Source organism: Sus scrofa, chromosome 13, assembly GCF_000003025.6.
Source record: "Sus scrofa isolate TJ Tabasco breed Duroc chromosome 13, Sscrofa11.1, whole genome shotgun sequence".
Lineage (NCBI taxonomy): Eukaryota > Metazoa > Chordata > Mammalia > Artiodactyla > Suidae > Sus > Sus scrofa.
The window spans coordinates 135095752-135120826 of record NC_010455.5 but is presented as its reverse complement, the minus strand read 5'-3'; the positions used below and the strand labels follow the sequence as shown (position 1 = coordinate 135120826).

The 25075-nt window shown below is 44.8% G+C and overlaps 1 protein-coding gene across 2 annotated transcripts in view; it reads right to left on the bottom strand.

Moving 5' to 3' along the window:
- The window catches only part of SLC12A8 (solute carrier family 12 member 8), a 143402-nt gene extending 128298 nt beyond the window's left edge, over window positions 1–15104 (bottom strand). The window contains exons 1-2 of one of the 2 annotated variants that reach the window (XM_021070218.1): window positions 15037–15104; window positions 14202–14297 (exon numbers count right to left, since the gene is read on the bottom strand). In XM_021070218.1, coding sequence (XP_020925877.1) covers window positions 14202–14243 — 42 coding nt within the window. In that variant the 5' untranslated portion in view covers window positions 14244–14297; window positions 15037–15104. Of the gene's footprint in view, window positions 1–14201; window positions 14298–14888; window positions 15005–15036 lie in introns of those variants that run through there. The other variant, XM_021070217.1, reaches the window with a different exon arrangement.

The window sequence follows — 25075 nt, the reverse complement described above, 5'->3', positions numbered from 1 at the left end:
GATTCCCGCTCACACAGCGAGCTGAGCTGAGCAGTAAGACTGAGAAAAGCTGAGCCACAGGCACTGACAGGAGCTCCCCCGCAGGAGCCTTTGGCCTGAAAGAGCCGCCTCCTACCAGGCCTTAGCGAGCACATCTGAAAAGTGAGATGACACTTTTTCTGTCCCCGAGCAGCTGGAAGAAAAGGGACCAGGTGAGAAACCACTCCTGCCCACTCGGGTCAGGAGTGGGTCAAAGCAAGACGCGGCCTGCCTCTCCCTCCCAGACAAAGGGGGGCTCTGCCCGGAGTCGACACACATGTGCCAGCACCTTGCTTCCTGAAAGCTAATTATCTAATGACTAATCACACCTCAGAGAAGATCCCAAGCTGCGAGCCAAGGGGGCAGAGTGGCCCTACATTCCCTTCGTCTGGCTCTGGACAGGCACCACAAGCAGGGGGGCCAGTAGGGCTCTGGGGGCCAGCAGCCACCTACCTGTGATACCTGAGTCCAATGCAAATACTACATATCAGCCTCAGCGAGGCGGCACAGGAGACAGTAATTGTGCAAATTTGTGTGTGTGTGTGTGTGTAAGCATGAAGCATATTAGGCAGTTTTAAATGTGCAGGGGGCGGGGTGAACTTCTTCAAGAAGGTTGGGTGGAAAGTAAAGAGGTCTTATTACCTGTGCCTTTTCTATTTGCCTGGCTCACTCATCCTCATGTTCCAGGTGAATCTTGGCCTACAGCATAGCCCTGAAAGCTGCCTTTCCAACCCCTGCCTGGTGCCCAGCATTGAGGCACCCAGCCCCTTCTGCTGTCCCAGGAATGGGCATCCATTGTGGGCTCTGCCACCTTGAGTGATGCTGGCAATAGAAACCACTTTATAGCAGAAGAAGCAAAAACCCGTGTGGACTGGTCAAAGTCTGATTTCCTGGATTCAAATCTGGGCAGCACCCTTCGTCAATATTGATTTAATCATTCCAGGAAATGTGAGATCTTTGTGACTGTGTGGATCTCTTCTGCACAGAACCAGTCCGAAAGGCAGTGTCTCCCTAACAATAGTTCCTTGGCCTGTGGTTTCTCCATCCTGGGCCGCCTCGTCCTGGACCAGTGCTGGAAATCTCCTAAGGCACATCCTGGTCTCTCAGCCACACAGACCCAGCAGCGGCAAGACCCTCAGCTGCCGTGAAAACGTTGATGCTGATGGGAATCCCTGATGGAGTTCTGCCTGCCAGAACCACACGGCAACTCATCCCCACAAAGTAGCCACTTCTGGGCTCAGAATGCAGAGCCCAAAGACACAGTGCTCTGGACACCTGACACCACCCCACAGATCACAAACTCCCACAGCAGCAATGCCATGGCCACCTAAACAAGAGCTTTCTCTTCCCTTTCTGCTTCCTTGGCAAAGCAACAGAGCCTCTCCTGCAGGACTTGGGCTGCCATTAGAAAGTATACCTGGGGGAGTTCCCGTCGTGGCTCAACAGAAACGAATCTGACTAGTATCCATGAGGACGTGAGTTTGATCCCTGGCCTCGCTCAGTGGGTTAAGGATCTGGCATTGCTGTGAGCTGTGGTGTAGGTCACAGATGCAACTTGGATCTGCTGTTACTGTGGCTGTGATGTAGGCTGGCAGCTACAGCTCGATTTGACACCTAGTCTGGGAACTTCCATATGCCACGGTGTGGCCCTAAAAAGACCAAAAAAAAAAAAAAGAAAGAAAAAGAAAAGAAAGAAAGAAAGACTATCTTAACAACCAGGAAGGGAAACGCAAACCCTAATGCCTTCCCCTAGTAACAGGCAAACCAGCTAACAACCACCAGCAAAAAGATTTATTCATCTGGGTCTTCAGTGGATCAAACAATATACCTGTGTAAGAATTCTAATGTACTGAGTACTTTTGACTTTTGGAATCACATTAATGTTTTACATACTCAAACTCAAACAAAATCAAATCTAATCAACAGGATGACAAAGAAAATTTTAAATCTACAAAGAGAAACAAATTAACCTAACTGTATTTCTAACAAGTAACATGACAACAATGAAAGTGGGAAAAAATGAGAATAACTTTTTTAATTTTTTTTTCTTTTTAGAGCTGCATCTGCTGCATATAGAGGTTCCTAGGATATGGGTCAAATCAGAGCTACAGCTGCCAGCCTACCCCACAGCCACAGCATGCAGGATCTGGGCTTTGTCTGTGTCCTACACCACAGCTCATGACAATGTCAGATCTTTAACCCACTGAGCAAGGCCAGGGCTTGAACCCATGTCCCTCCTGGCTACTAGTCCGGTTCGTTACCACTGAGCCACAACAGGAACTCCCAGAATACCTTTTGAACAAAACACTTTGACCATGTGCTCTCAGTCTAAAAATAAATAACTACAAACTAATCTAAATTCTAGATAGAAAGTTTGTTTTTCTGCAGGGGAAGGAACTAGCACTTCTGAATCTATTTTACATGAATTAGCAAATCAGTAAATATAGTGAATGGGAACCAAGTTTCTTACTGTTGGAGAAGGCAGTTACAACTAAGGAAAGAGAATAGAAGAATGAACCCTAGGGTGATAAAATTAGAGGTATCAGTTTGAATTTATAGTTTTTATTATATAGAGAAAGATTCAGAGCTAGGTAAATATATACATTCCTTCTCTGTGTCCACTAAAAGGGTTTATGAGTCAGGGTACCCCAGTAGCAATGAACATACCTGGCACTCAGATGTTGGTCCCTAAATACCATTTCTGACTTTAAGGAGCCAGAGCGCTTTGGAGAAATGGCTGATTCAGGTCTGGGACAGAAAAAGTACAAAATGAGCCAAGAACACTTTGTGCCAAAAAGTAAGTAAGTGCTCCCCAAAATGATGAAGATGTATTATAAGGACATAGAAGCCAACTTGAAGGGGCACCCCCTGGCCAAATCTGTAACAATCTGAGCATCAAAGTCAGTAATAATAGCAATAGAATGCTCATGGAAAAAAATAAGAATCTGAGTCCATACAGACATAAGCAAATGAACAAATTTAAATAAGAGGAAGGAAGAAAAATCCTTCTTTATAGAAGACCAACTAAAACATGTAGACGGAGCGATGGTGTCAGAAAAAAAATCACCATTTTGGAGTTCCCATCGTGGTTCAGTGGTTAACCAATCTGACTAGGAACCATGAGGTTGCGGGTTTGATCCCTGGCCTCGCTCAGTGGATTAAGGATCCGGCATTGCCATGAGCTGTGGTGTAGGTTGCAGATGCAGTTTGGATCTGGCATTGCTGTGGCTGTGGTGTAGGCTGGCGGCTACAGCTCCGATTCGACCCCTAGCCTGGGAACCTCCATATGCCCCGGATGGGGCCCTAGGAAAAGACAAAAAAATAAAAAAGAAAAGAAAAATCACCATTTGAGCAACCATCACAGAAGTAACTGCTTTTGCCAAGAATCATCAATGGAGCCAAAAGCTCATGGGTAAAAGACCGATGAGGATCAGCATATTTCCAGAGTCTCAAAGTATCCCCAACAAATTATTTATTAAATATGAAGTGAAAATTAGTAAACTTTAGAGTGGATTAACCTAGTGGACACCACCTTAAATAAGTAACACCAAAGTTAACATTACCAGTGATGAGACAAGCGGAAACCCTGTACCTCCTGATATCGTGTCTGGAAAGAAACACAATATCACTCTAAGGGTTTCTGCCAAAACTGCAAAACCTGAATCTAATCATAAGGGATCATGTCCCAAACTGAGGAACATTCTACAAAATAACTGGCCTGTGTTTTTGCAAAAAAATGTCAAGGTCATGAAAGATAAAAAAAGGCTAAGGAACTGTTCCAGATTAAAGGAGACCAAAGAGGCGTGATGACTAAATACACTGAGTGACCCTGGATTCGATCCTGGGCCAGGGAAAAAGCTATAGGATATTAGCAGGATAAATGGCAAAAGTGGAATGTAAAACTGTAGATTAGATAATAGGGTCTATCAGTTAAACGTCTTGATCTTCATAAATGTACTGTGGTTGGGTAAAAGCAAAGTCCTGTTCTTAGGAAAGAGACACTGAAATATTTATGGATAAGGGGACATGATGTCTACAAACTACTTTCCAATGATTTGGGAAAGTATATACATTGTAGAATATAATATGTATTATGTATATGGAATAGAAATGTGTGTAGGTATATGTATATATATATTTAGAGAGAGAGAGCACACACAAAAATAACAAAGCAGGAGTTCCTGTCATGGCACAGTGGAGGCGGATCCGACTAGGAACCATGAGGTTGAGGGTTCGATCCCTGGCCTTGTTCAGTGGGGTGAGGATCTGGCGTTGCCATGAGCTGTGGTGTGGGTCATGGACGCGGCTCGGATCTGGTGTTGCTGTGGCTGTGATATAGGCCGGCAGCTGTACCTTCAATTGGACCCCTGGCCTGGGAACTTCCATGTGCCTCAAGTGTGGCCCTGGGGGGTAAAAAAATAAAAAAATAAATAAAAATAACAACGCAAAAGAACAAAATGTTAAAAACCAATAAATCTGAATCAAGAGTGTGTGAGGTTCTCCAGATTTGTGGTTGCCAAGGGGGGTGAAGAAGGGAAGGAGTGGGAGTTCGGGATTAGCAGAGGCAAACTATTACAAACAGGATGGATAACCAACAAGGTCCTACCGCACAGCACAGAGAACTCTATTCAGTCTCATGTAATAAACCATAATGGAAACGAACATGAAAAAGAACACGTGTGTGTGTATGTATAACAGAATGACTATGCTGTACACCAGAAATTAACACAACATTGTAAATCAACTATACTTCAACTAAATAATGTTTTTTAAAGAGTGTATGGGGTTCTTTGTACTACAGCAAGTTTCTATGAGTGTGAAATGTTGTCAAAATTTCAAAACTAAATAAGTAATGGCTTCAATAAAAGCAATTTTTTTGGCCATACCCACAGCATGGGGAAGTTCCTGGCCCAAGCCACTTTAATGACAACACCAAATCCTTAGCCTACTGCGCTGCAAGGGAACTCCAGTTTTTATTTTTTAAAAGGCAAATTCCCACTGTGGCTCAGCAATAATGAAGCTGACTAGTATCCATGAGCATGCGGGTTTGATCCCTGGCTTTGCTCAGCGGGTTAAAGATCCAGCGTTGCCATGTGCTGTGGTGTAGGTCACAGATGCAGCTCGGATCCTGCATTGTTATGGCTGTGGTGTAGGCCAGCAGATCCGATTCGACCCCTAGCCTGGGAACTTCCATATGCCATGGGTGTAGCCCTAAAATGCAAAAGAAAAAAGAAGTCCAGACAAATAAAAAACAGTTTGTTCACTCTTATACCCCTAGTGCCCAACATGAACAGAAACTTCCTAAATGTGTTAGTTGAGTCAATAAATGAATGAAGAAAATGTGCTTTAGAAACTGACATAAGACAGGAAAATGCACTTTCCTACCTTCCAAATAACCGTGACCATGACAGAAAGGATGTGCTGGGGTTTGTTTGCTGGTTGGTCTTTTTAGGGCTGCACCCTCAGCATATGGAGCTTCCCAGGCTAGGGGCTGAAGTGGAGTCGTCGCCAGTGGCCTACACTACAGCCACAGCAACACAGAATTGTTTAATGCACTGAGCGAGGCCAGGGATCAAACCCGCATCCTCATGGACACTAGTCGGGTTCTTAACCAGTTGAGCCACGAGGGAACTCTGGTTTTTGTTTATTTTTTTAAGCATGACATTATAGATATAACTAGAAAGGGAAAATAACAAGGGCTACCATCAGGGAAGGACCTGAGAAGTTCCAGGTTCAGAGCCTGTGAATGCTGGGAGCGGACAGAGGCTGCCTCAATCACTGGCCCTAACGTTATCTTGGAGGCTTTATCATGTAAACGGAAGTAACACATATGGCACATCTAGCAGAAAAGCCTGGAGGGCTGGGTTGGTAAAGAGGCCTTTGTGATTGCCAAGTTCCTACATTTTACATTGAGGTATACAATATGAACTCTAAATAAACTGTGAAAATTTTTAAATGTATATTTAATACCTAGAGCAGCCATTCTCAAACTTTTTGATATCCAGGCCTCTTTAGATTTTTAAAAATTACTGAGGACCCTAAAGAGCTTTTGTTTATATGCGTTATAACTATCAATATTTAGCATATTAGAAGTTTAAAGGGAGATATTTCAAAATATTTATTAATCTTTTTTTTTTTTTTTTTTCTTTTTACAGCTGTCCCTGTGGCATATGGAAGTTCCCAGGCCAGGGGAGGTGCAGCTGTGGCCTACACCACAGCCACAGCAACACCGGATCTGAGCCGCATCTGTGACCTATGCCACAGCTTGTAGCAATGCCAGATCCTTAACCCCCTGCGCAAGGCCAGGGATAGGCCCCACATCCTCACAGAAACAATGTCGGGTCCTTAACTCGCTGAGCCACAACAGGAACTCCTTATTAATCATTTAAACATAACAATAATAAGCCCATTACCTGTTAAAATGAGTCACATAGTTGCATGAAAAATAACTACTTTCCCAAACAAAAACATTTAGTGAAAAGAAAGGCCTTATAATACATTTTGCAAACCATTTTAGTGCCTGGCTTGAGAGAAGACAGCTGGGTTCTCATACCTACTTCTGCATCCAATCTGGTGTAAAATGTTGGTTGTGACATAAACGAAAACAGTTTGGCCTCCCCTATTTCTATGATTACGAAGAGCAATTTACTGCCACTGAAACATATATGAAAAAAATTTCTGTCACCCAAAGATAAGAGAATCACACTCCCCCAAAAAGGTGACATGGTGTATAAGAAACAGCAGCAACTGCACATGAACCAGAAGAACTAAAGGAAACTTGGGGGGGAAATAATGATAATAAGACCATATTGCTCAGAAGCAGCACAGCTTTAATGACATAGGTTTGTGTTTTCTCCTCCATGAGTCTACTAACATCACTTGGTTATTCAGTCAAACACATCCTCTATATCTTACTATTGTAAATGCTTTTACAGATTTATAAATTTTATAACCCACTCTAAGAAGCATGTTGATGTTCGTTACGACAGAAAAATATATACATTTTATAAACCTTGACAATGTAAAAAATAATAATCCAACTGACAAACAATTAGAAATAGGATGAGAGAAATGGAAGAAAGAGTAAATGTGCCAATATCCCCTTTTCTCCTTTCAGGAAGCAACAAGTAAACTGGTAATAAATTGATAACTTTGTCAAGAAGTCGAGGAATAAATAAATTATTTAAAGCTATAATGATAACCACTAGAGAAAACAAAAACCAGAAGCTATTAGTGACTGTCTCTGGGGAAATGTGGTAAAGAAAGAAAGAAAGCTTTTAATTTTATATTATTTTCTTCCTTAAAAAAAAAATTTAATGCGTGCATATGGTTCTTCTACAATAAAAATACTAACATTTTTTATCTGAAGAAAAATTTATCACATTATTAGAAATATTTGAAAAATGAAATGCTGACCTCAAGTTAACAATTTATTAACTCGACTTCATATAATGCAGTGACTGGATTCACTAAAAGATGCCTGTGATTTGAGCTACACTTTAAATGTATTGGTTGAGCAGGCTACTTAAACCTTTGGTAAAATTAATGACTCTCTGTAAAATCTGTGTATCTTTTTTTAGTTAGAATTTGCTTTTGCTAGGTGGGTTGGGTTTCTTTTCTTTTCTTTCTCTTTCTCTTTTTTTTGCTGTGCTGTGACATATGGCGTTCCTGGGGCAGGGATCAGATCCGAGCAGCAGTTGCAACCCAAGCTGCAGCTGCAGCAATGCTGGATCCTTAAGCCACTGTGCCAGGCCAGGGATCGAACCTCCGTCCTAGGACTTCCAAGGATCCCTTTGTGCCATGGCAGGAACTCCAATGGGGTGTTTTGTTTTTTTTTTAAACTGGTAATTGCCTAAAATAAAAAGGGAACATTACTTAAAATGAGTCACAGATCTCTAAGTTTTATGAACACTGAGATTCACTTTAGAGCAAATTTATCACCTGGAATGGACATAACTATTTTTGGTGAAATGAGGGTTGCTGGGCCACCCTGGCTTCAAGTTCATTGGTAAGCACCTAAATCCTGCTGACAGGAACTATGGAGGTGACTTACAAGCTATCTGCAGATTGGGAAAAGAATGTCATTAATTTTTTACACAGATCAGTGGTTTTTACTCCACTATTTTTCTTTCTTTATGCCTGTTCATGTAAAGAAGAAAACATTCACACACCAAAATGAAAACAAAGGAAATGTTTCTTCTGAGAAGTGGTGATGACAACAAGCCCAATTTAGACATCCAAGCCAGAAAAGGTACTGCCTCTGAAGACTGTCCAGGCCAAGCTGCTGAAGCCTACCACCATCTCTACAACCACCAGTCTTTTGACCATAAGTGTTAAACTCAGAAGGAAAGAAAGAGAAATTTTAAGAATTAGATTACATTATACTTGATAATGATTAAGGAGCAAAAAGAGATACTGAATTATATACAAGTATGTATAGTTCTTTAAATCTTACAATTATTTGATATTGTTCTATGAATACAGATATATCTAGTGTTTAAACTATTATCCTGAAGAGATATATTCTGGTTAGAGAAAGTACTAAATGACTAGGAAAATAAGTTAAAATTCAGTTATCCACTTCTTTAGGAAGCAGGGTTATTCAATCAGGCCAACCAGAGTCTAAGCACCGCCTAGTGGCTCCTTCCTCAAATTACAAGAAAAGTGCTTCAGAGTCATTAACACAGCATCTAGGTTTCTCCTTGCAAAGCCCAAACTATTTAATTAGAGAAAGGACTGCATATTTTTCTACATCTGGCCATAGATGAAATGTACCCTCAGGCAGTAAGAAATTTTTTTTTTTTTTTTTTGTCTTTTTGTTGTTGTTGCTATCTCTTGGGCCACTTCCGCGGCATATGGAGGTTCCCAGGCTAGGGGTTGAATCGGAGCTGTAGCCACCGGCCTACGCCAGAGCCACAGCAACGCGGGATCCGAGCCGCGTCTGCAACCTACACCACAGCTCACGGCAACGCCGGATCGTCGTTAACCCACTGAGCAAGGGCAGGGACCGAACCCGCGACCTCATGGTTCCTAGTCGGATTCGTTAACCACTGCACCACGACGGGAACTCCCAGAAATTTTTTTATTTTTATTTTCTTTTTGCTTTTTAGGGCTGCACCCTCGGCATATGGAGGCTCCCAGGCTAGGGGTTCAATCGGAGCTATGGCTGCCGGCCTACACCACAGCTCACAGCAATGCTGGATCCTTAACCCAATGAGTGAGGCCAGGGATCGAACCAGCAACCTCACGGTTCCTATTCAGATTCGTTTCCGCTGGGCCATGCCAGGAACTCCAGTAAGAAATTTTAAATTCATCTAGTATGTTCATTTATAGCTAGACAGAATGATTTAATCATGTTTTTTTTTTTTCCTTTCTCTATCTTATGACCTATGATATCTTAAAAATGTTACTTGCCAAGGGAGAGACTGATCTTCCCAGGGATAACCAACACTTTATTTTTTCTTTCTGTGGAAGTCCCTGGGCCAGGGCTCAAAACTGCACCACGGCAGTAACAATGCTGGATCCCTCTAGGCCACCAAGGAACTCATTCTGGGATTATTTTTTGACAAGCTAAGCAAAGGATACTAGAACAGAGGATCTCTAAGGACTCAACCCTGCCCTACCACCCCACCCTGTTTCGTAACATATTTGCTTCTTTCTGCCTCTCTTGCTGGTACCACCACCCTGTTCACCAGACACACACAACCCGACCAGACTCTTTCTCACTCTTACCTTGCCAAGCTAACCTAGGTAAGCCACTGGCCAGAGGCGACAGGAAGAGATAAGGGGAGGACAGAGAGGAGAAAGGCAGGGCAGGGAGTCTGGCAGTGTTGGTCTGGGTAGAGGGTCAGAGGTGGCTCACACCCTGGTTCACACGTGGGCCCAATGCCACGTTCTGGTGGGCACTTATTCCCTGGGTCTGTGTCGGGTCTTCCTCTAGGGTGATTAGCTCGGGCCAGCCGGACTTTACCCCATAGATTTCCTAGAAAAGGGTCCTCACAGACCCACTCCTGCTGGAGCTCAAGTCCCAGGCTGGATAAAGAAGGCAGCACATGAGTTACTTGCACTAGCTAACTGGCTTCTGGTGACCTGTTCTCAGGCCACGGCATGACACAGCTTCTCTTTAAGTCCCTCTGGAGACCATCCAACCCTGAGAGAAGGAAGACAGCCTACCAGATGAGCTGGAGGCATCTCTTACTCCATAGTGATTAGGAGATTTCTGTTTTAGTGTCCCCAGCACTAGCGGGAGACCCTGGCAAGCAGGCACTCAATAAATACCTAGTGAGCTAGGCTGACTCCTCACGCCATCTCCCAGCTGGGCATGCTGGATCCTGCCGTACTTCAGACCTCGCGCCAATGTCTATTAGCCACCTTTCCCTGTCTCTGGCTGCCTGATTTCTCCTGCCAGCTTCTTCTTCCTGACACCCAGGTCTGTCCCAGTCTTCTCTGTCCAGTGATTGATGGAGACAAGCACAGAATCAAAGGTCATTAGTCTTCCATTCCTCTCCCTCTGGCACCAGCTGCTCCTTAGCTTTCCAGCCCCATGTTTCACAAAGAGCTGACTCGATGGGGTTTTAGTGTGAAATCTGCTTTATCCAATCACTGAAAATGCACTGTATTTAGCGCTCACCGTGTGACAGGCACTGGGCCAGATCCTTCAGCATTCGGCATAAGAACCCTGAAAATCAGGTATGCTTACCCCATCTCACAGTTGTCCAAGGACTCAGCATGTCTACCAGCACTATCAGAGTTTGGAACTCAGGTCCCCAGGTTCAAGTCCACCATTAAACCACACTGCATATCAATGAAGTGCCTGGGCACAGAGGCTCCTGGAACTCCACAGGTTCAGCAGGTCCTCAAACACCTACACACACACATGCACATTGCCAAACCACTGCAGACCCATCTAGGCCTAGAAAGCAGCCCATCTTCCTCAAAAGACTGTCCACCTTGCAGAGTGTTTTGGGCAAGGGAATCACTCAGGTCTTCCACCTGACCTCACTGGGCTGAGTCATACTTTTATTTGCCAACTGAACCCTCTAATCATTCATATCACTGCTTGATGGACCAAAAACATGCTCCCCTCCTTAGTTTTATTATCAGCCAACATTTACAGAATGCTGACTATGAACTGAGCACTATACCAAATATTTACATGAATTAGCTCTGGTAATCTTCGTGATTCTCTAGGGTAGGTTCTACCATCGTAGTCATTTTATAGGCAAGAATACAAAGACTTAGCCAGACTAAGAAACTTGTCCCAAGTCACAAAGAGTTAGAGCCGAGAACCCAGGCAGCACCATTCACCCTCAGATCTACAGCCTCACCTCAGTGGACCCCCTTGTTCCTGACCAACAAACACACACAGAGCTACCCCATCTGGTCCTGAGGCGAGCAAACTCAAACCAGGAATCCATTCATTCCCCCTCTTCACCCTGACTCACGAGCACCCCCACTCTTCCCACATCTCCTAAGAGCTACTTCCCAAGAAAAGAGCAGACATGAACCCAAGCGTTTGGAGTATCACCTCCGGCCTGTCCTCCCACTGGGCACGGACTTCTTAGTACCGTGTTCTTCGGGTCTCAAAGCTCTTAGGACAATTCCTAACTTCCAGGCCTGGAGCAAAGGGAGAGAAGAGTTCGTGGGAAACTCCTGGAGGGCCAGCCAGAAAGAAGGAGCTCGCTTCAATGCCACGTGGCAAGTGCAGTGACAGGCTTGCTGCCAGAGCAGGGGAAGCCAGTCGGATGATGGGGGTGGGGGAGGCCAAGGTAAGGAAGTTTGACCTGAATTCTGAAGGCAGTAAGAAGCCATTGGAAAGCCTTCAGCAGAGGAGTCAAATGCACAGATTTGTGCTTCACAAAAGGATCACTTTAGAGAGATGTGGAGAAAGAAGTTAGGAAGGGATGCATAATCCAGTCGAGAAATGATATGTTGGACAAGACAGTGCCAGGGAGTCAGGAGAAAAGGGATGGATTTCAAAGATGTCTAGAAATGAACACCAAAGGCCTTGACATTGAATACTGCCTTAGCCCTCGATGGTCCAAGACGGAGGGAGAGGGAGGAGACGCAGAGAACCCTCTCTTAGGGCACGCATGGCAGTTTAACTTGCACTGTGGTTCTCTGTTGCTTGTTCATTCGGTTAGTCAGCGACCATTTACTGACCACTTAAATGCCAGGCACTGCCTTGGGTGCTTGGAGGGTTCCAGTGACAAAGCAGCTGAGGGAGAGATATCAGCAAAGACCAGCATAAGGGAAGGATACAACAAGCACAGAGCCAGGAGAACAGGGACCTTTGGCTGGAAGGTGGAGTACAAAGAGTAAGACGCAAGGGACCAAGCTCGAAACCTAGGCTGGGTCAGGGCCTAGGCTAAGGAGTTTCAGCTCTGGGTAGGGGACCTGGGGAACCACTGAAGGTTTTAAACAGAGAAGAGAAGATCACAGCTGAGCCTTAACAGATCCCTCTCACAGAGTGAACCAAGGGCTTTCTTTTCGGAACCCCTGGAGACAAAGGCCTCATGTTTTCCATTTTTTCATGCTTAACATGGGACTTGTTACTTAGGAAGTTTTCTATAAACATATGTTAGGTGCATAAACATGTACAGTCTTGCACAGCCAAAGAAAATGCATGGCAAGTATGATGAGAGACTGGTCAAGCTAAATAAAATATCAAATGAAACTAAATTAAGGTTTCTCTAAGGGTCCTCAACCACACTAAAAACATTGCCTTTTCACCCAGGAGCAAACAGCTCTGGGCAAGCATTCTGAAATATCTTTGAAAAGCTATTCCGAGTCTCCAGTCACTCATTTCTAAGCAGTTTGAATACTTCCCAGGTAGGTGTAAGAAGCTCAGTACTGGCTGCAGGATTCAGCTCCAGGCTGGCCAGAGCAAAGGGAAGCAGTACCTCTTGCTGAGCACACAGCAACTGCCAGCCATCATGCTGCATTTTCATGTGTATCCTTGCACTTGAAGAAAGGGTAACTAGTCAGTCTGGATTTCCCCTTCAGTCCTGAGCCCTATCTGCCTTGCCAGCCTCTGGCTTTTGTCTCAGGACCCGTGGGTTTTGGATCCTGCTCTCCTGCTATTGTGTGAGGCCATGAGTTGATTCTCTCCCCTTTTGGGGGGCTCACTCCCCCAGTTATAATGCCAGAAATCCTTCCTGCCCCTTTCTACAAAGATGAGAGAAATCCAAGGGACAGTGAAAACTTCAAGGTTGAATGATCATTATACAGCAAAGACCCTGGGTGTAAGCAGCTTCTTGATAAACACCTAAGTAAGGTTGGTTGGTTTGTTTTTAAGGGTGTAACTCTCTATTTCTGGGGAAAGCCACTTCAACTCCATACCTGAACTGAATATTTATTATAACAAATGATCAACAGTGAGAGGATAAAAAAAGAAAAAACAAAGCCTGCAGATATCAGGGAATCCAGAAATCTATTTGGTTTTAGCATATATGACTTTTTCAGAAATAAGTTCACCTACTTACATTGGTTTGATTCACTATGGGGAGGGGAGGGATGGGCTGGCGGCTTGGGATGGAAATGTTGTAAAATTAGGTTGTGATGATGGTTGTACAACTATAAATTTAATAAAATTCATTGAGTTAAAAAAAAAAAAGTTCAGATTATCCAAATCCTCACTCTTGTTCATGGAAAGCCTCCATGGGTGGGGTGGGGTGGAAGAAGGGTGGGGAGTGACCAGGATTTAAATCCACTACAAATACCAAAGATGATTTTTAGCACATAGACGGTTAGGAATTGGCTGTAATATTTTCTTGATTAAACTGGAATACCAAAATAAACTTCTGAGATCATTACTTTTAAAATAGCCCACTGTATAAGTTTCCATCGTGGCTCAGTGGTTGACGAGCCCGACTAGTATCCATGAGGATACGGGTTCAATCCCTGGCCTTACTCAGTGGGTTAAGGATCTGGCGTTGCTGTGAGCTGTGATGTAGGTCACAGACGCGGCTCAGATCTGGCATTGCTGTGGCTGTGCTGTAGGCCGGCAGCTATGGCTCCGATTCGACCCCTAACCTGGGAACCTCCATATGCCACCGGTACAGCCTTAAAAAGACAAAAGACATGAATGAATGAATGAATGAAATCGGTGCACTGTAATGCTTCCAGTCAGCTTCCTGTCTGGTGACCCTTTGCTCACAGACCCCCACACCACCCAGGCCTACCTGCTGGGCTGCTTCGTGGAAGAGTTCCTGCACTTGAGACATCTGGGCCCTTCTCCTGGAAACGGGGGTCCTGGTGGTCTGGGTGCAGTGAGTCCTCTGGAAGGTAAGCACACCATCGGTCAGGCTGGCTCCTCCCTCCTCAGCCCTTATCACCCATCCTTCCTCTCAACCAGACAAGGCCCTGGCTGAGGAAAGGCCATTGTTCTGCTTCATCTGGAAACATCCCCTTCCCTCTTGGGTACCCAAATAGATGCCACTCATCCTTCAGAACCTCCCAGAGCTCAAACTTTGCTGTTCTTTTAAAGCCACAGCACCCGCCCCCCACACTTCTCTCTCTTTTTCTCTGAGCTCCTTCAATATGGGAGTCAGAGCCAACTGCCTAGCTGCCAAGCCTTTGAGGACAGTTTTCCACTCCTCTCCGTCCCGGACAGGCTCAGTGGAACTAGCTGCAGGTGGTGAAAGGACCTGGAGACTTACTGAGACCCATTCCGGAGCCAGAGCCCTGACCCCTCGCGTCTGGGTCAGGGCTGGAACCCGCGTCCCTCTGGCGCCCCCACTAACGTGAACCCCACACAGCGCAGCGCACGTCCCCTCCATCCTGTGACCCACAGTACCAAGCTCTCAGGAACCCCTGGCCCCGGCGGAGAAGCTCGTGTCCCAGGGGAAGGCGGGGGGGGGGGGGTCTACCTGAGCAGGGAGTGGGCGAAGGTGACTCAGGCCGGCCCGCCGCCGAGTACGGAACAGAGCTCCCCGGGAAGAGAAGCCGCCCTGAGACGCCCCCTGCACACTCCCCACCCACCCACGCGCCCGCCCGCCGCTTGGCGTCTGCCCTCACCTGTTCCCGGGACGCCAGTTCCTAGCGCTGGGCCCGCCCCGTCCCCGCCCCGCCGCCACGTGGCTGACCAGGTGTCGGCTGCGCGGAGCCCAGCTGGCCCGCTGACGAGGCGTTCCGCCCGGGCTCCGGCCGCCCCGCCGGGAGTCTCGGATCCAGGTAGAGAGGGAGTGGGCTGCAGACACTTCCCCTCCCCAAGGGTGGTACCCGCACAGCCCACGCCGCCCAGAAGGGCTCCCAGAAGGGGACCGCAGTCTTAACAGGGGTAGGGACTGGCGGGGGGCCCCGAATCAGGGGAGGATCTGCCAATTCTCAGACTTAAACAGCCGCTGCTACCACCGCCTCCGACGGACGACTCGTTCACCGCACCTCACTGAGGTGCCCAACCCTGGGACTGGGAGGATAGAACGCGAGCCTAACTCACTGCAGCTCCTTCTAAGGACCTGCGCAGTAACACTGCACGCAGGAGTGAGAAAATCTGGGAAGCGGGGGAGCCCGCGGCTCCCACGGGTGCGCACCCCCTGGGCAGGTGCAGAAGCATCTGAACAAGAGACTGAGACTGCGCTCCAAGGATCCCTAAGTGCAGCGGCCACGCAACCAGGGGACCCTCAGACTCGCAGCAGTGTAATTCTTTTGCCAAGGAAGTGCCCTCCTGCATGCTGCGGGGTGGGAGGCACTACCCTGGTCACCTTCAGCAATTCCCAGAGCCGGCTTGGAGGAGTGGGGCATGAAGTAGGGTTTCCAGGGCTTCAGCTTGCCGGAAAAAAAAGACATTAACATACAGAGAGATCAAATTATCTCTATTTCCAATCTGGCATATTTCCTAAGCCTGAAATAACTTGCTAGGCCTCCATGTGGGCTTCTGAGAAACAGGAGGGCAGCTGGGAGTACTTCCCACGCCCACATGAGCCTTTGTGTGAAAATCCCTAAAAATAGAGGTTGTTCTTTTAAAAACAAAAGGGAAGGCAAACCCATGAGAACACTGACAGAGCCCCAATCTCTCCTGTTTCAGCAAAAGATTTTTTGGTCTTTTTGGTGGGGGGTGGGGCTGGAAATAGATATAAAATGTGCCATTTAAACTATTTTTAAGTGTATAGTTCAGTGGCATTAATTATATCCATCAGGTTATGCCACCATTATTGCTATTTCCAAAACTTTTTCATCATCCTAAACAGAGACTCTGTACCCACTAAAGCAGTAACTCCCCACTCCCCTCTACTCCCAGCAAGTGGTAACCTCTAACCTACTTTCTGTCTCTATGAATGTGCTTCTTCAAGATACTTCATATAAGTGAAATCAGACAATATTTGTCCTTTTTACATATGGCTTATTTCACTTAGCATCGTGTCCTCAAAGTTCATCTGTGTTGTGGCATGTGTCAGAACTTCATTCCCAGCAAAGAAGTGTTTAATAACCCATCTCTGTAAGAAGATAACTTACAGATTAGCCACCTGTGAACAAAGGATGGATGATAGGTGGGCGTATTATTGGAATCCACTGTATATCCATATATCACATCTGTACGGAGAGTAGCGCCTTCATTATTCACTTTGGGTCACACATAACACTTTGGGATTTTTGTTTTTTTTGTTTTTTTTGTTTTTTTTTTTGCCTCAAGTTGGTTTCCTGTTTGCTAACACCTTCTGATACACCTCCCTCAAAATGTCAATGTGAACTTTGAAGAATCCACATTCAAGTCCATATCAGCCGGAGCTAAAAACATTAAAGGAAATCCACCCCCTCTGTTCATAACCACCTACTTCCTGTCACTCATCATTTTCTAAATAAATGGAAAGTTCCCTTTGAAGCTTATAAGCATCGTCTTCACCTAAGAACAAACGTTTCTTTTCTTCATTTTAAGGCTAGGGAAACTTGTCCATTTGCAAAGAAAAAAGTGTATCCTGCCTAGTGTAAATTTATCTTATAATAATGATACGAAATGTAACAATAAAAAAGATACAAAATGTAAAAAAAAAACCTCCTATTTGCATTGAGAAGTAGTATCCTATATACTCTTTGAACAGAACAATTCCATTTTTAAGATACCTAGTATGACCCAGTATAAGGAGGTTCATTGAATCATTAATTTGCAATAGTTTTTTTTTTTAATTTAACACCTTAAATGTCCACCAATAGAAGACTGATTAAATAAGTCATGGTACCACTATACTACGACAACTAGCATTAGAAAGAATTAGGTTTTTTTATATATACTAATGTGGAACTGTTTATCACATAGTAATGAGTAAAAACAAGTTGTGGAATAATGTGTATAGTTAATTTTTTTAAATAGTGCATATAGTAGGAAAAATGCACATCAATCTGTTAAGAGTGGTTATCTCTAGGGAGAGGGATTGAGATAGTAAAGTGGGCGAGGAAATCCAGTTTGGTGTACAAATTCTGGATTTTTATTGAATTTTTTTTTCTTACAATGAGCACATGTTATTTTTGGAATCTGAAAAAAATGAGTAAGAAAATTAAAAGACAAACAATGTGGGCAGATTGCATTTTCCAAAGATAAGTGCAACTAACATATTCCATCCCATATGCTCTTCCTGCAATATGACATTGACATTCCTTCAAAAAGAGATGGGAGTCTATGTTCCCTCCCCCTGAGCCTGAATGGACCTTTGTAAGTGCCTCAGCCAATAGGAGAAATGGAAGAAGTGCCACCACTTGACTTCCTAGATTAGATCACAAAGGCAACTGGAAGTCCATCTGGCTTCCTTGCTCACAGAGCACTTACCCTGGGAATTCAGCCACCATGTTATGAGGAAGCCCAGGCCACATGAGGAAGCCACATGTTCCCACCAATAGCCAGCATCAACTGCCAGACACAGGAGTGAAACAAGCCTTCAAATGATGTTTCAAGGTCCCAGCCTTAGATTTTTCCAGCTGGGTCCCAGACACTGCAGAGTAAAGCTAAGCTGCCCTTACTGTGCTCTGTCTAAATTCCTGACCATAGAAACCATGAGAGATAATAAATTAGTAGCAGCAGCAGCAGCAGTAGCAGTAGTAGTAGTGGTGGTGGTGGTAGTATTTTGGCTGCATCCACAGCATGTAGAAGTTCCTGGACCAGGGATTGAGTCTGAGGCATAGCAGTGGCAATGCTCAGTCCTTTAACTACTAGGCCACTAGAGAATTCCACATCATTATTGAGTTTGTTTTGGCCAGCCCACAGCATATGGAGTTCCTGGGCCAGGCATCAGATCAGAGCTGCACTTGTCACCTGTGCCACAGCTGTGGCAACACTGGTTCCTTTAACCCACTATGCCTGGCCCAGGATTGGACCTGTGTCCTGGCACTGCCGAGATGCTGCTGATCCCGTTGCACTAGAGCTGAAACTCCCAAATCATGATTGTTCTAAGCCACTATATTTGGAGTGATTTGTTATTCAGCAATAGATAGCAAATACATAATGCACCTCACCAAGATAAAAAATATCTTGTTTCCTTTCGCAGTATTTTTATTCATTTCAAGTTGAGTTTACTGTTAATGTAGTACATTATATTTAAAAAAATCATAACGTTATTCTTAAACTCACCTTTTTTTCTATTCAGGAAATACCTCCAACTGAAGCCCATAATAGTGAAGTTGTTGCTCTGTGGGTCTTACCCTGCACAGCTGCAGACAGAAGATCCTTCATATCATTCCTTTTCAGTGGCCAGTGCTAAGGATTGCCTTCTGTGTAAAGGCTGGAGAAGAAACCCTGTCTTGGAAAATGACCTCATTTGTCAGAAAATCTGAACCCTGGGGAGGGAGGGATCAGAGCTTGGACAAAATCAGCCAAAACAGAAATGTGAAAATATCAAATTGAAATATAAATATGTATAATTACAAAAACATATCTCACAGCCTATGCCCTAGAAGCAGAATAATAAAAGCCACAAAAGGTGGGTCAGCTAGTCTGATGGTCTTCTCCCCAGGCTGTACTTATAGTCACCTAGGTGTGGTTTCAGAAAATACTCAAGTCTGGGCTGGGGCCTGGGCATCAATATTTTCTTTAAACTCCTCAAGTGATTCTAAGGTACAGCCAAGGTTGAAAACTATGGAATTTCTAGCTCAATTGTTTCCACTGTTTGTGGGTGGCGTGGGGGTTTGTTTTTTTCCCCTCCTCTAATATACCTGAGAGAAACAGAGTTCTCATCATGGCTCGGTGGTAATGAACCTGGCTAGTATCCATGTCGTGATCCCTGGCCTCACTCAGTGGATGCTGGTGAGCTGTGGTGTAGGTCACAGATGTGGCTGAGATCCCATAGCTGTGGCTGTGGTGTAGGCTGATGGCTATAGCTCTGTTTAACCCCTAGCCTGGGAACTTCCACATGCCATGAGTGTGGCCCTAAAAAGAGAGGAAGGAATGAAGGAAGGAAGGAAGGAAGGAAGGAAGGAAGGAAGGAAGGAAGGAAGGAAGGAAGGAAGGAAGGAAGGAAGGGAAAGAAAATACACAAGAGAGAGAGCATACATCCTGTCCACAGTGGTGTCTTACTCCAGGTATAATCTTCAAGGACAAGAAGAAGGAGTGAAATATGTCACTCAGAGAACACAGGTAACTTACTATATATACATAATTTTTTCTTTTCTTGGTCATTATGATGCACCTCCCTAGGGCTTGCCTGCTACCTAAAAAATCAGAGATATTCTGTATACACTCCGAAAAGTTTGCTGGCTCTGAGGGTGGAGTCAGGATTTGAACCTAAACCAGGTTTAGTTCTAATAGCAGGCTTTCTCCCCTACACAGCTTCTCTAATCCAGGTGAAGAGATAAGACAGAAAAAGATGTTCCTTCTTCCTGAAGTTTCGATTGCATTCCCAAGACCCTCAGATGCAAAAAGGAAGTCTGTCAGAAGGACTGTCAGATGTTACTGGGAGTTGGAAGGGGGTCCCTCAGGAGATGCAAATCTGACTGAGGCACTAGCCCCTCACACAGCCTGAGAGCCCTCCCTTCCCTGAGAGGAAGGGACATGACCCCAGGAAGACTGGTCTTTCTCTGGATTCTCTAGTTGGGCTGAATGGAGAGGGAGGAGCCACCACTGTCCTGTTGTCAGGTGTCCCCAGCTCCTGTTGAACAGGTTTCTCCTCCAGGATCTAAGCTATTTGTTGACTCTAGGGGTTTGCCCTCAGACAGGAGAAAGGCATTCTCCCTCTATCAGCCACCTGGCCTCTGGCGTGAGCCAGGACCTGGTGAGACCATGAGAAAACACAGGATGCAGAAAACTGAACAGGGTCCAGTTTATTTTACAGATGACAGCAGCGTCCCTACTGAACTGTGACAACAGCGTGATTAGCACTCAGCCTTTGCTGAAATATCATATATGGAAGAGCCCATGACAGACCTTCAAGAGTCTCGAGAAGAAAAGTCAGGTCTCAATTTGAGTCTTAGGATTTCCCATCATGGCTCAGTGGTTAGCGAACCAGACTAGCATCCATGAGAACACGGGTTTGATCCCTGGCCTTGCTTGTGGGTTAAGGATCCAGCATTGCCATGATCGGATAGGTCACAGATGAGGCTCGGATCCAGTGTTGCTGTGGCAGCTGGTGTAGGCCAGCAGGTACAGCTCCAATTCGACCCCTAGCGCGGGAACCTCCATATGCCGGGGGTACGGCCTTAAAAAGACAAATAATAATAATAATAATAATAATAATAATAATAATAAATTTGAGTCTTAGATCTTCATTTCCACTATGTGACCTTGTCCAAGGTCTTTCATGTGTCTGATCCTCAGTGTCCCCCTTTGCAGCAGAGTTAATGATAAGACTTGTCAAACCTACCTGGCAGAGTTGTTATGAACAATCTAGAATTTGCTAGGAATTGAAATCAAACTCAGCCATCTGGTGTTTTCAAATCCACTTTCTTTCCTCCCATTTTGAAATTCGCATGGCCAGTTTTCTGATACCACAGCTGCTGTCCAGAGAGCCTCAAACTCCCTGGCAGTACTTCATCTATACCACCTGCGAGCTCTCTGTGCACCCTCAAATGTAACTCACAGGGCCTGGATGGCCTCTTTCAACCATATTCACCAGACATGTGTTGATCACCCAACACTATGCCTAACACTGATACAAAATGGGGAGCTAGATGGCTCTGGATGGGCTGGAAATCAAATTCCCACACTTGGAGTTCCCGTCGTGGTTCAGCGGAATCAAATCTGACTAGCATCCATAAGGACGCAGGTTTGATCCCTGGCCTGGCTCAGTGGGTTAAAGATCTGGCATTGCCATGAGCTGTGGCGTAGGTTGCAGATGTGGCTTGGATCCTGCATTGCTGTGGCTGTGGTATAGGCTGGCGGCTACAGCTCCGATTGGACCCCTAGCCTGGGAACTTCCATATGTTATGGGTGTGGCCCCAAAAAGACAAACAAACAAACAAACACCCAAATTCCATTCTAGGAAAAAAAAAATGTACAGGGTGATTGATCCAAGACTCTGAAATGGCTGTGGGGGAGGATACTTGTAACCTGATCAGGTAGAACAGGATAAGTTTTCCTGAGAAAGTGAGGCTGGGGCTGGACTCAGGGTTGGGAGGTTAACAGAGAAAACTGTTTTGTGGCAGAAGGGGTCATGACCAAATATGAGAGGGTGAAAGCAGTTGAGTAGGGAAAGAGCAGAAGATGAGAGGGTCACCATGGGGGAGGCTGTGGCTCGGGGCAGCAGACAACCTGATGTGTGGTCAAGGTAAGGAGCTTAGCAGCTGAGACACTTCTGAAGGTTTCATGCATGCTTGTTATCTGGAGAAAGCACTGGAGGCCATCAAGACTCATTGTGCAAAAACTTTCAGGAGTCTGGGCAAGACTTGAGGGTGGCTTGGGCTGTGGCAGTGGTAAAGGGGGAGGGTTCAAAAGGATTTGAGAAATAGTCACAAGTCTGCCTCCATGAGTTGCCAATCTGGTTGATCAGATGATAGAACATTTATTGAGCCACATCCAGCAGTGAGTAAGGTCATTGGCCACACATGTGGACATAGTTCTCTTTTGCTCTTCCCTTGCTCCTATGCTATTGTGGTGAGGAAAGGGCTAGGACCCAGGGGCTCTTGATGAAGTCCTGGCTGTCCTGTTCTTTACTCTTCTCCCACATTGAGATAGTCACATCTCTCTGCTGCCTAAGGGTTGTAAAGAGCCAAGGAGAAAATGGCTCCAGAGGCCTGTGGTCCTGGCCACATACTCTAGCCGGTTTCTACATGAGGGTAAGCATCATCTTAATGCTATCAAATCTCCACCACCATTTCTAATACCTTCACTACTAATGCCTCTTTTACCCCATAATGTTGTTCACTCCTTCACTCATGTATCTGCTTATATACGAGGCATGATTCTACAGATCTGTGAACAAAATGCCTTCAAGGAGCCCATAAACTAATCTAGGAGACCCACAACATTTTCCTGAAGGACCATTAGCTTTTGGTTCTCCTGAAATATTAATACTAGGAAGCACTTAAGATAAATGAACCTAACTTGTATGAAAGGCTAGGTACCACATTCCATCAGTCAGCTGTTTCTGGTTGATACATACCTGTCACCGCACATACCAAACAGCCATTAAGAAGGAGGAAAACAAAGGAGCTAGCAGAGGATAAAGAGAGCGGGTGAAAGAGAAATAAATAAAGGTGAGCTAGCAGGCCCACCACACCCACTCAGACATGCGTCCCTTCCTCCTGCCTGGGGAAGCTCCACCCTCACTGTCCACGGCTTTGCTTTTGCCTCATGGGCAGTCAGGTCTCTGTTCACAATTAACTAATACCTTGGGATGAAAAAGTTCAGTATATTCTTGCTTTTGTAGGATGATGTTTCTGCCTTTATCCCCCCTCTGCAAACCTACTGTGTTTCTTTCACAGCAATATATAGCATTCTCCAGAACGTCCTATCCCTTCCAAACTCTCTGATAATGTAATCCTAAACTTACCAAAACATCCGTCCTTCCACCTAATTATTCCTTGCTGGTCAATTGAATCCAGACAGAGAGATCCTCTCCTATCTTCTTTTTGATTTTTTCAAAGACGGTATTGTCAGCAAGTCAGGAATTCATTTATGTGTTGCTTTACATGAAATGAAGCCTCCAACACTTGTCCAACTCTGCTCTATATTGCCTTCGTGCCACTTCTAAAACCTGAACTAGGAAATATTTGTGCCTTTATAATTTACTACTTAACTCAAATGATTTGATAGTCACAATTCTCATAGGAATTTTTATTATGCCCATTTTACAGATGAAAAAACTGAGACTTGTACAATGCTATACCGATAGATCCAGGTAGAGCCAGAACTTGAAAGTCTTAAGTCCCTTGCTCATTTCACTGCTCCTTATCCGCCCATGTGGAGTATTACCAAACTATGCCCCTGCTGTTTCACAGTCATCCTCAGCAAAACTGCACACAGCTTAAAGCTGTCCCATGCAGTGCTGCTTATGCCTCCTTTGACTGCCTTCATCTGCTCTCAAATCATGAGGGCCAACTCCAGAAACTTCATAGGACGAGGCTGGAGTCCTGAGTTGTTCTGAATGCCTTTACTCGTTGTGTCCTCTAACATTTAATTTCATGCTCTAGCAACCAGTCTTAACCCTCATACATTCATTGAGAAAAGTTACACAACAGTGCTGGAGTTCCCATAAAGAAACAAATTGGAAGGTGAAAGGTAAATTTTACAGTGGCCTCAACACCTTGAAGGACACAGTTAAGGAAAAGAGGACATCAGATAATTAGGGGCTAGTGGAAGTTACCTGACATGAAGAGTGTGATACTCACGGTCTGGCAATACCGACCAGGAGTGTCATTTCACTGGATTTAAAAGAGTATCAATACTGTTCCATGAAGACAGTGCTCCAATGACTAAAAGCACTGGTTCCCCTACTTCCAGGAAAGAACCCTCCAGCATCCATTTCCGACATCCAAAGAGGCATAGGTGGTCCTCTAGTGCATTTTTACCCTCAGGTTCATGAATCCCTACAGGAAATTAATTTCCCATTTCTGTAACAGGTTGATTCCTTCTGAACAAAGCCTACTTACACCTCATTTTCACAGCTCAGGTCTGAATCCTATTCATGAGTTACTTAATTAGGGGGCGATTTTTAACAATGTTCTCTACTTCCACTGTATTTGTCTGTATATATTTTCTATCTTCTGTAACCAATTTTCTAAAATTGTCTAGAAAACTATCTTAAAATTACAAACACTACTACTTACCCATTTGTTGAGGAATGACATATGAATTACTCAGCACAGCACCCAACACATAACACTGAGTATTTGCTTTAATAATCTAAAATACAATACTGTATCCAGCAATTGATACCATTTTACCTTGCAGATGCTCAAATAAAGATGGTAGTAGTCTCAACCATCTCTTATTTGCAGCTAGCACAATGCTGTTACTAAGCATGTGATCAATGCTGAATATTATGCCCCCACAAGTAAGGATTCAAATCAACAGCAAACACAATTACTATCACAGATAAAACATTCTTTGGCCCTCTTCGCCACCTTGACACAGGTATCATAGTTTCAGAATCTTATTAAGAATGGGAAAAGCTAGGGAAAATTAAGAAAGTTACAACATTAAAAGCTCATCTGGGAGTTCCCGTCGTGGCTCAGTGGTTAATGAATCCGACTAGGAATCATGAGGTTTCGGATTCGATCCCTGGCCTTGCTCAGTGGGTTAACGATCCGGCATTGCTGTGAGCTGTGGTGTAGGTTGCAGACGCGGCTTGGATGCCACGTTGCTATGGCTCTGGCGTAGGCTGGCAGCTACAGCTCCGATTAGACCCCTAGCCTGGGAACCTCCATATGCCGCAGGAGCGGCCCTAGCAAAGGCAAAACGACAAAAAAAAAAAAAAAAAAAAAAAAAGCTCGTCTATATAAATGGGTAAATACGCAAAGGCTCAAATGTTCTCTATAATTCAAGTCCATTTCTAAACTTGAGTTGTCCCAGTAGTTTGAACACCACTTTGAAAATGTCATTCTCATTTGTAGCATCACATTTCACATCTCAGCTCTTTCCTATGTATATACATCTGCATGAGTGTGTTTGTAACATGTTTTACTATAAATGTCCTTT